The following is a 12,024-nucleotide window of genomic DNA, read 5'->3' on the forward strand; positions in this document are numbered from 1 at the left end:
CACTCTCATACCGAAGTATGGAGTTGGCCACCTCCTGAAGAGAGACGAAGGGAGCTAGGATTAGCTGGTCCTTCAAGCTGCGCGGCAGCTGTTGCACAACGTGGGTGAAAACCTGGTTGTCGGCGATTTCTGGCAACGCAAGCCTAATCATTTTGACTTGGCGCCAGAAATATTTGTGCACTGATCTGTGCTGGGATGGGTTGTACCTTTCGTTGAGAGCCTTCGCAAGGGAAGAAGCTCTCCACCCATCCCCTTGGAAATATGAGAGGAACTGCCTTTTGAAATCGGAGTAGGACTTGAACTTCCGTTCGTTCCTCTCGTACCACTGCCCTGCCTCGTCCCGTAGACAGAACGAGATTATTTGGAGGGCTTCCGCCAAATCTACCTCCAGGAGAGTGAGATCTCTCTCAAACTCCTGCACAAAATCAGAGGCCAGCCTGTTCCCCTGCCCGTTAAAGGTTGGGAGCTGTTTGAGATCAGCAAACCTAACCCTAGGTTTGCTCTTGTTCCTCCTCCGGTTCTTCCTCTTCCTCTGGCTGCGGATTTCGGCATCCGAGCTTTCGGAGTTGGACTCCGGGGAGTTACCAAGTGGGTGGTACTTGTTAGGGGGAGACACATAGCCACTACTCTGGTCAGAGCTTTCGTAACCCTTAGGTCTTCGTTTAGCTTTGTGCAAGGCATGGTGAACAGACACATTCCTTGCAGATGAGACGGGCATGGTAACTGACGTCAGTGGAAGGGCGGACTGAGTAATTCGTCTCTCCATCCCTTCCAGGCAAGCAAGAATCCTCATCAGGCTTGCATCGTCAGACCTTTGTTCTGCTGGCAGCTGCTCCTCACCAACCCTTTGTTGTGAGGAGGTGCACTGCTCAGTGACTTGGCCCTCGGAAATGCATACATGCGAGCTGCGGCTTTCCGCCTGGCAGTTCGGCATTTCCTTCCTCACTTGCTCGAGAACCCTGTTCTCGATCGTGACCATGTGGTCACTGCAAGTGAGCTCTCTGCATATGTTTTCTAGGGCATCTAACCTCCCTAGAATCTGAGCTGTGGTGGTCTGATTGTCACCGCCTTGCACTTCGCTAACGAGTTCCCTCAGTTCCGAAATCTGGCTCGACACTTGTGTAAAATCCCTACCTAATCTTACCTCTAGGTCATTACACTGGATCTCTATCTGACTTATTCTATTGGTGTTGGTCGCTACTTGCTTAGTTAACAATTCTGAGGTCTTCGTGGTGGCATTGTGGATGGAGTCCAGTCTGGCCTGGAATTCCGTCCTTACGGCTTCAAGTTTCCGATTTACTTCAGCCGATGCCTTGGCAAATTCCCTACCCTGAGCATCAATTTTCTGACCCTGCGCATCAAGTTTCTGACCCTGTGCTTCAAGTTTCTGACCTTGCGCATCAAGTTTCGCATCAAGTTTCTGACCCTGTGCCTCAAGTTTCTGACTAACGTTTGCAGATACTTTCGCCTGCTCCTGGAGCATTGCTACAATGAGGTCAAGTTGGGGGTTATTAAGGGAACTTGCACTACCGCTGGGTGGGAACCCACGACCTGCTGGCCGTTCCAACGACCTTGATCTGGTATTCATATTTGGGGAGTGCCGGTACTGAGTCTCATAATCTTGCGATCCGCGCAAGGCAAGGAGACAAAAGACACAACGGAGACCGAAGACTACTGACGGTAGATTTGGGAGTCGGATGGCTTTGTCTACGCGGCTGGTCCAGGGATACGTGCCTCCAGGTTACGTTGCCGAGTGGTAGGAAGGATGAACCTAACCTACTCACCCACCTTGGGCTTCATTGAACCCACAAAACTACCTGGCTATGCAACCTGGACGCACCTATCCCCGTGCAGCTCTACGCTGTCCTCCAGTGACCATTAACATGGAGGATGTCCCCAATAGACCAGCATCCATTCCGAGGAGTGATTGCTGGTTTATCATAGGGACTTTCAGCCTATTTATTCCGGAGCGAGAGGTACGCTTCCCGGACTTACCCGCCCAAATATGAATTGATAAATCAAGATGTTGGAAAGACACATTTAATATTCTGGGAGTTAAGACATTTACTTATATACAAGCACTGCACAAACTTATAGGTTCGTTTTTACACTTAGAACCAACAAATAGGTAACAAAAAGCATGGTACTTACATATCCTGCATTCACCTCATCACACATGGGCCTTAAAACAAACACTTTTCACTCCAACTATAAATGGGGGGATTTTCTGTGGGTTTTCACTAAAAATATAGCGGTATCTTAAGGCATATGGATGTTGGCTTGCACATGAACTGTTTCAGGGAGCTATATCACCAAGGATGGGCCTAATAATCATGGATGTCTTTGGATACAAAGACATCATGGTTTCCTGATGGCTCATTGCCCTCACCATGTGGTATTGAAAATTTCCGAATTTTCATGGATATTGGTTTCATGCACTTTAAGATACTTCAAGTGCTGTAATTCATCCATATTATACACTACAGGGCTGTTTCCCAGCACTTAGTGGATATTCCACATGTTAGAACACAATGGCTTCTCCTTTGTCCTCTCTCCACTGGCCTACACTGGCCCAAAACTTGGAGCGATGTTAACTATCCTAACTATCAACACAGAGTGAAATCAAGATGGCTTCCTCACATGTTAGAAGCTATCACAGTCTCATTGTCTGGTAGCCACGCCCATGAGGCCATCTGATTGGTTCACAGCATCTTGGGTTACTTGCCTTTATCTAGTACCTAAGGAAATCCAATAGATGGCAGTCCAGTCAGGGCTAGTTCCACTGACTCTCACCAGATGGCTCTGGTGCTGTGAGACCGATTGTCTTTTGTCCAAAAACATCGATTTTTTGATGTTTTTGTGGTTTGTTTGCACATATAATTGTGGTTTGGAGTTATTTTCAGGGAAAGCAAGTTAATTTGTGCTTGCACAAATGTTATCCTGAAAATATCTGTTTTAATAAAAAATTTGCATGAAAAACAACATGTGCTCTCTGAATTCTGTTTGTCCAAAAAAAGGATGTCTTTTTGATAACCAATGAATTTTGGTCTGGGGCTTATTATTTACTTAATATTTTGATGTTTTATCATACTTTTACTAATTAGGCCTAATTTCTGTTAATCTTAACATATATGGGAATGTCTATTCCTATTAATTTTACCTGAATTGAATTGGCCTTGTACTTTGGTTGGAGTGGAGTGCTGCCTGTATGTATTGGGGATGTATACCCAACCTTTGGTTGGTTATAAAGGTAAGTGGTTAGCACGAAAAGTAGAAACATTCATGTAGTAATTTCTAATGCTACTTCTTTCTCACTGCAAATTATTTGCTCACAACGCTGCAATCGAGCGAAAGTCTTCTTCACACGAATTATCACAAGTTGCTAACTGTTACTATCAACATAAAGTGCGGTTCGTGTAGTTACGTTCTGACATGAACGTACACCACAGCATGATTTTAGATCTTTCATTCCACCACGAGAAAGCTAAATTTTGAGTACTCGAGGATTACGAGAAAATCATCGAAATTTCATGCTGGGCTTCGTAATCTGTGGACTTTTGAATTCACAACAACCATAAGCAGATACAAGTATATCTGATCGAGTTTATATTCTTTGTTATTTCGCCACACTACTTTTCTCCTTCGCGTCTCTCTTGTATTTACACAGAATATCCAATAACGCCAATTGCGATGCATAAAAAATAACTAACATGTTAATACAAGCATAATTTAGTTAAATGATTGCTAATTTAGATAGATGCTTCAGTAACAAAGTCCGCTAAAATTCTCTTTAATTGAATTGATTGATTGAGTTGGTGTTTCAAGTCCACTTCATGCACAGTAAGGCTAATCGGGACTGGACTACAGTTTAAAGTGGGATCCGAACCACTATATGCCTCCACTGGGAATCGAACCCAGGACACCTTAATTACAAGATGACGACGCTACCACTGCGCCACCGGGGAGGCACTCTCTTTAATTGAAATATTAGTTATTAGATATGACAAAGCGTTGTCTCTACATTTGACACTTGAGATGCCAGAGCCATTTCTTGAGCACTTTTTCAGACTTTCATTACGGCTTGACTAAATAGTCGAATGAGACAACCTGCGCCATCTAGTATTCATCATTTAATTAATTACCTTATAAGTCTACATGTGACCTTTCGTCATAACATGCCAAAAAGGAAGTAACAAAAGTGAGCTCCTAATAATCAAAACATAACTAATAATTTCTACTTGAATTCAAATTACAACTTTACCTTGTTCCCTTTGACCGATGGATAATGGCTCAAAATAAAATCAGGTAAATCTGTGAGGCTTCTCAGCAAAAGCCGTAGAGACAGGAGATTATCTCTGATCTCTGGCATGAGCTTTTCCACCATCCACCAATGTTCTTCACAGCTTGATATGCTAAAAACAGAAAGAACAGCATTTACAGATAACATTGACATATGTTTCATAAATTTTATTACCATACAAAAAGCAGAATTATTCTGAAACAATCTACTAACTCACTCTCCAGCCTTCTTAAACCCGAAGGTTTATGGCTGTAGCAACACAAGCCTTCCATCTGTTCCTATCCTGAGCAAGATCAATCCAATCTTTTTCATCCTTACCGATTTTCTTTAGGTCCATTTCAATGTTATTCTCTTTTAACGTAAGGGCCCAAGTTTCACATCCATATAATACTACAGGCAAAATTACTGTTTTGTATATTTTAATTTTTAGTTTCTTAGATATTATACGAGAAGATAAAAGTTTATGATGAGAAAAGTAACACACACTTCCTGAATTAAGTCTAATATCATTTTCATTTGTTTTAATATTAACCCCCAAACTTGAATTTGGAAACTGATTCAAACGAGTTGTTATCAATAATTAAATTTTGATTATTACCTAACACTTTGTTTCGGCCTGTAAGCATATATTTAGTTACCTAAACAGTAACCCAAACAGTCTACATGTTTATAAATATTTCTATTGTGTTGATACTAGAGATGGAACAGATTAATAGGTACCATATTTCACCACATAATTGTCAGCACCATTTATTGGCCACACCTTGTTTCTTCAGTCTAAAATTTGGTTTACGACCTTTCATCGTGTAATCGTTGCACCGTCCAATGATAGCGGACCAGAATCTTCGGACACAGACGATTAAATTTTGTAAGTCTGTGCTTCACAACACTGGAGCAAATTTTCTCAAATGTAATATTTCGACTATAATGCAAGAATCAGTAACAGTTAATATGTTTAAGTTTTTAAGGCTGAAAAAATGTTCACCAAACTGTTATAAAGAAATGATGTGCGTCGATTTGGACTATATTCAATTTTAACATATACAGGGTGATTCAAAAAGGACTTTACAACTTTGAAAGCATATAGAAATTTATTCAGATAACTTACAGAGTCGGTTGACAGGGTTGCTACTCTAGGACCATGATAAAATTCAAGTATAATTCCCGGTTTTCAAGGCGAACTTTCCAAAAATACAATCAGATGTTTTCTCTATTTCAACCTTACGTAATACCACCTCACAACATCCACACACAAACATCTTAATAATATAAAGGGTCTATGTGATTCCAACATCCAAAAATTCTGATTCAATTAAACAGTATACGTAACATAATTAAAATATTTAATTTAAGGTGCTGAGTTTTTATTTACAATCAGAGGTGCAACCACAAATTCTTGTCTGGGGGGGGGGGGAGGCAAGAACCAGAATAAACATACTAATAATAGTGTTAATAATAATGTTATTATTATCACATTATTATTATTATTGACTTGCTTTATTTTACTTCGCTTCTTGTGACAATTTTGGCTAACTTTTGCAGATGGAGATGAGTGATATGATGAAATTGATAAATGGATACTCCCAAACATCTATGTCCAAGCCAGGATTCGAACTTGGGACCAACATTGTAGTAGTAGTAGTTTCAAAGACATTATTATCCTCCTAAATTATGCAAAAAGAGGGAGAAGTTGGTGCTACAGCATTTGTGTTCAAACAAACAATTTGAATTATTTTTTCAACATGTTCAATTTCACATTAATAATGGAAAACAGGCACACAAACTATTTTTGAGGCAGAAAATGCTTGATAAATGCATTCCAAATATGATTCTTGTTTACATTATCATGTATTACTTTCATGCACGATATACTCTATGTGATCAGAAGTATCCGGACACCCACCTGAAAATAAAGTGCAAGTTTAGACAAACCTCCATCGGGAACACTGGCAGTCAATACAGTGTTGGCCCACCCTTAGCCTTGATGACAGCGTTCACTCTCACAGGCATACTTTCAATCAGGTGCCGGAAGGTTTCCTGAGGAATGGCAGCCCATTCCTCGCAGAGCGCCAAAATCAGAAGAGGTATTGATGTGGATCGGTGTGGTCTAGCACGAAGTCGGCATTCCAAAACATCCCAGAGATGTTCTATGGGATACAAATCAGGACTCTGCGCAGGCCAGTCCATTAGTGGGACGTTGTTGTTGTCAAACCACTCCCCCACAAGCCCTGCAGTATGGACGGGTGATCGGTTGTGTTGGAAAAAACAATGGTCATCCCCGAACTGGTCTTCGACGGTAGGCAGCATGAAAGCTGTTAAAATGTCAACGTAAGCTTGTGCCGTGACATTGCCATGTAAAGCAAAAAGGGGGCCAAGCCCCCTCCAGGAGAAACATGACCACACTGTAACCCCGCCACCTCCGAATTTCACTGTTGGCACTATACAGGCTGGTAGATGTCGTTCACCAGGCATTCGCCACACCTACACCTTACCATCGGATCACCACACTGTGTACTGTGATTCATCACTCCACACAACGGTTTTCCACTGTTCTATGGTCCAGTTTTGACGCTCCTTGCTCCACACGAGGCAGCGTTTGGCATTTGTCTGTGTGATGTTTGACTTATGGGCAGCAGCTTGGCCATTGAAACCAAGTTGCCGCACCTTGCGCCAAACAGTAATGGTGTTTGGAGTAGATCCTAATGCAGTTCGGAATTCCTGAGTGATGGTGGCGATGGATGACTGACGATAATGTTGTACGACCCTCTTCAACACTCGATGGTCTCTGGAGGTCAACATGGGAGTTTGGCCTACACGCTATTGGGTTGTACACATCCCTTCACTATAACATCGGAAACAGTGGACAGAGGGATGTTTAGGAGGGTGGAAATCTCACACACAGACTTCCTACACAAGTGGCACCCAACCAATTGACCACGTCGAAAGTCTGCGAGTTCCTCAGACCATCCCATACTGCTGTCTCACACTGTCTGCAGACTACTGAACTCGCTGACTATGTGTTCCACGCGGTAGATGGCAATATTGTGTGATAAACACACGTTTCGCGGTGTGTCCGGATACTTTTGATCACATAGAGTATGTTTTGCATTATGCAACATGGAGCGAAGTGGACACTAAATTGTGTATGTATTGAAAGTTTCTTTAATACATATTATATGCAACATATACAGGGTCTTTCATTCTCCTTTGTGCACGCTTGGCTGCTGCCCGAATGACAAATCCCATCAAATCGCGTGTGATATCTCCGCTATGGAAGCCGCTTCGAAATGATTTCAAGTTCTCAGAATTATAGTTACAATTACATTCAAAACGTTAATTATCCCGGGGGATGTTGGAAATGTTGTCCTCGTGCATCCACTTGTTTTATGGCACAGTTTTTGGAAATTTGTGGGCTGATCCCGGAGATTTGTTTTAAATTTTATGCAATAATAGGCTAACAATTTGCCATAAAATGTCTTATCTTGTTCCTTGGTAAGATAATGTAGGTGTTTATGTCTAAAGCCGACTCGTGACATTTCTGAGCGATATTGATTGATTGAGTTTGTGTTTTAAGTCCACTTTATGCACAATAAGGCTAATTGGGACTGGACCTACAGTTTAAAGTGAGATCCGAACCACTGTGCCATGTGCCTCCAACGGGTATCAAACCCCTTGATCACAAGGCGACGATGTTACCACTACACCATCGGCGAGGCACAAAAGTTGGAAAGGAGAGAATGCATTGGCATCCCGTGAAATTATTTGCACCTTATTAAATCAATATTGATTACAGCCTGCAAAAAAATTGGATTAAAAAATTTTCTTGCTCGCAATATGTCATTGTTCTCTACATTGCATTGTAAATTACCAGAACCACCATGTGCCTCAGTGAGTGGTATTCATGTTTCACAGGTATAGTGTTATTTTGTGACTGTTTTAGTCACAAGTGCTTCTTTCAAAGATAATAGCTTTTTCAGTGCCTAATCCGTGGAAATAATGAAAAATGTTCAGCAAATTTAATTTGATTTGATTTCATTTATTTTACTTCGCTTATTGTGCCACTTTTGGCTAATTTGCGAAGATGGTGATAAGCGATATGATGAAATTGATGAATGAACACTCACAAACATCCATGCCCAGGCCAGGAATCGAACCTGGGACCTCTGGCATTGTAGGGCGATGTACAGAACGATTAGTACCTACAGTCGGTAACGCATCTGACTACCATGCTAAAGGTCCCGGGTTTGATCCCCGGCCGGTTCAAATCCGGGAACTTTTCTAACGATGAAAGCGGTCCCGGCGCCCACCCAGTGTCGAATAAGATGGGTACCTGGGGGAAACCCTGGGGGGTAAAGGCAGTCAGGGGCATGGTGCTGATCACATCACCCTACTCACGACCGGATCAAGAAAGTGTGGGGCGTTACCCCCACACCCCCTATACGCCTTCATGGCGTGGTGCTAAGCACAGGGGAGGACTTTACCTTTTTTACCTTTTTGTATTTTGTTCTTATTTGCCTGCTTATTTTACGAGTTTTTAGTGCCTATCAATCCTCATCCTGTTTATAAGCTCTTATTTAACCTCCCTTCGATTTGTAATAGTGATGACTGTGGATGGTGTAAATACCTAATATAGGACACTGAAGAGTCTCATATAAAAATTATGTAAACAGTTAGTAATTAAACTTGCGAGAATCCTTTTAGTCTATAATGAAAACTTTTCTTAATCGCAGAGACTTTATTTCTGCCCTTTGGGCACCTGACGACGGCCCACTTTGCGGACATCCGGACAACTCCTCCCGTCATATCGCGTGTGATATCTCAGTTATGGAAACCGTTCGAAATGACTTCAAGTTCTCAGAATTAGTTACAAATACAATAAATATAAGTATGTACCTCGTCACAGGGGATGTTGGATATGTTGTCCTCGTGCATCCATAAGTTTTTGGCATGTTTTTCGGAAATATCAATTTACACGCAACAGTTCAGTTTCTGAAATTGATACAGTTTCTCTCCTAATATTCTCTTTCAGTTCTTCTAATGTGTAAAGGTTTGTTGCATAGACTTTATTTTACAATTTCCCCCATAGATAAACACCTTACTAACGCTAACCAAAAAGTCAGGATGACTAAAGAGGAACGGGAGAAGAAGCCACGTTATTTTAGAGATTGAGATGTCGCGGGTTCGAATCACGAGATGAGCGCGAAACACTTACGCCCATGTAGCCATGCACACTGAATCGGTTGATTTCACTAAATTTGGTGGGAAACTGGGTAATGGCACAACATGCGATAAAAATGTAACAGAAACATTGCAGAAATGCAAGATTGTTAAAGAAAGTGAAATTTAAACAAGGCTGCAAATCTGAAACTTAGAAAGTACAACAATGGAACAAAAGATCTCTCTCATTGATGAAAACAGACAGATGAAGGAAGACACTTCTTGTGATCAAAATGTGACAAAAGTATTGCGGGAGTGAGTTTTTTTTTTTCAAAGAAAATTAAATTTAGAAAAGCCCAGATATTCTTTTTTCAAAACGAGTTCAACAATGGAGGATAGGTCCCATTGTTGCTGAAAAAGCAGAGATAAAGTCTCAATTTTTTATCAAAATGTGATTAAAGTTGTTATTTTTTTTTCAAATAAAATTAAATTTAGAAAAAAAGGCTAGATATCCTTATCAAACTGATCTTAACAACGGAAATAAGGTTCCACTGTTTTCTGTAAATGGAACCTTGCTTCGTTAGAGAAGAATATTAAACATGGATCAATTACCCTACCACTAACATTCCCCATAATTCATTTTCAGAAATTTAACCGACTCTCGTTCTCAATTTCTTCACAAGGTTTCGCACGGTATTTCTGTGTGAAACAGGCACACCTGGGAATTCTGTTGAAAATCGTTTACGAACATCCCTTCAAGAATTTGCAATCAGATACGAATCTTACATAAAAACGTTTTGTTGTATTGATTGATTGAGTTGGTTTTAAGTCCACTTTATGCACAGTAAGGCTAATCGGGACTGGACCTACAGCTTAAAAGTGGGATCCGAACAATTATGCACCTCCATCGGGAATCGAACCCGGGACCCCTTGATTACAAGGTGACAATGGTACCACTGCGTCATCGGGGAGGCCCTACTTTTTTTGTAATGTGTGTGTGTGTACCATTATTAAAACTATAGCAAAACACAAACAACACTTGGAACATTATACACTTAATAAACCCTGTATAAAACAATAGAAAATCGCTTGTAACTTGTAACACGTAACCACTTTAAAAATACGACTGAACTGAGATCACGAAGTTACTGAAATGGAATGGGGTTAAGAAAGAAGTCCACAAGTTATGCTGAAAGCCATGTGTTTCAGTTTGCACTCAGGCGCCACGTACTGTTAGGAAACTTAAGTGACCTTTTAGCGTGTCTTGTTACCAAAGCTATGCGAAATTTCCTAAAACATGCCAAAAACTAGTGGATGCACGAGGACCGTATTTCCAACATCCCCTTGACAATTAACGTGCTTATTTTGAATGTAATTGTAACTATAATTCTGAGAACTTGAAGTCATTTCGAAGCTAGCGGCTTCCATAGCGGAGAAATCACACTCGATTTGATGGGAGCTGGTGGCATGTGGGCGACTGCCAAGCACACAAAGGGGAAAGAAAGACCCTGTATTATTTAAATACATTACACAACCAATTCATCCATCTCACAATAAACAAACAGCAAAAGTTACATAAATTAGTCAGTCAAATGTGCACGCTTCCTTTCTTGAAAACAACTGTTCATGCATTTAAAACAAAATCAATTAAGACAAGTCTTATTTCTGCATCTGGTAATTTACAATACAATACATTACAGAAAAGAAAAACATGTTACGAGCATAGCGAGCAAGAAAATTTTTGGGTCCAATTTTTTGCAGGCTAAAATCAATATTGATTTAATAGGGTGCAAATAATTTCATGGGACGCCAATGCATTCTCTCTTTTAAAACTTTTGTACCTCCCTCATGGTCTAGTGGTAACATCTTTGCCTTGTGATCAAGGGGTCCCAGGTTGAATACCCGGTGGAGGCACATGCACAGTGGTTCGGATCCCACTTTGAACTTTAGGTCCAGTCCTGATTAGTTTTTCTGTGCATAAAGTGGACTTGAAACCACAAATCAATAAATACATTTTAGAACTTTTTTTAAATTTAGATCGTTTGGCGCCCAGGGCTGACCCCCAAAGCCTCCTAGCTATGGTTATGAACTTGATGAGATGAAGAAAAGTAGGAATTGCGAGCGAAGTGAGCAAAAAAATTTTACGAAAGTATTTTTATTTGCATAAAATGTGAAGTTGTGGGCAGTGATTGCCCCCCCCCCCCCCCAAGGTTCACTTGGTCATCAATGTTTGTCCCCTTGCCCCCCTAGAACTTATTTCTGTCCAAGGTTGGGGAGGCAGTGCCCCCCCTGTTGTTGCACCCCCTGTTGTTGCACAACTGTTTACAATTTCACATAATCAGACTCAAAATACATCTACAAACACAAGTCACAGATGTTATGAGATGTACAAATCTACAAAAAATTGTTAATTGTCAAACTCAAATTAACCTACTCAATCTCAAGATATCTTGTAATAGTCTTTCATTTGTCAGATTGTTCTGGAAAGGACAATAACAAAGTAAAGGGATTGAGAGAACTGTTTTATTTTTCACACACCTTTCGTTGCCTTCCTAGATAAAAATGAA

The 12,024-nt window shown here is 40.8% G+C and overlaps 1 protein-coding gene across 1 annotated transcript in view; it reads right to left on the reverse strand.

Moving 5' to 3' along the window:
- The window catches only part of LOC146002546 (protein MMS22-like), a 146,993-nt gene that overhangs the window by 112,618 nt on the left and 22,351 nt on the right, over positions 1-12,024 (reverse strand). Inside the window, exon 5 of the mRNA XM_083140471.1 lies at positions 4,262-4,412. Coding sequence (XP_082996597.1) covers positions 4,262-4,412 — 151 coding nt within the window. The remainder of the gene's footprint in view (positions 1-4,261; positions 4,413-12,024) is intronic.

The sequence above is a fragment of the Lepisma saccharinum genome, chromosome 18, assembly GCF_977018435.1.
Source record: "Lepisma saccharinum chromosome 18, izLepSacc3.1, whole genome shotgun sequence".
Classification (NCBI taxonomy): domain Eukaryota; kingdom Metazoa; phylum Arthropoda; class Insecta; order Zygentoma; family Lepismatidae; genus Lepisma; species Lepisma saccharinum.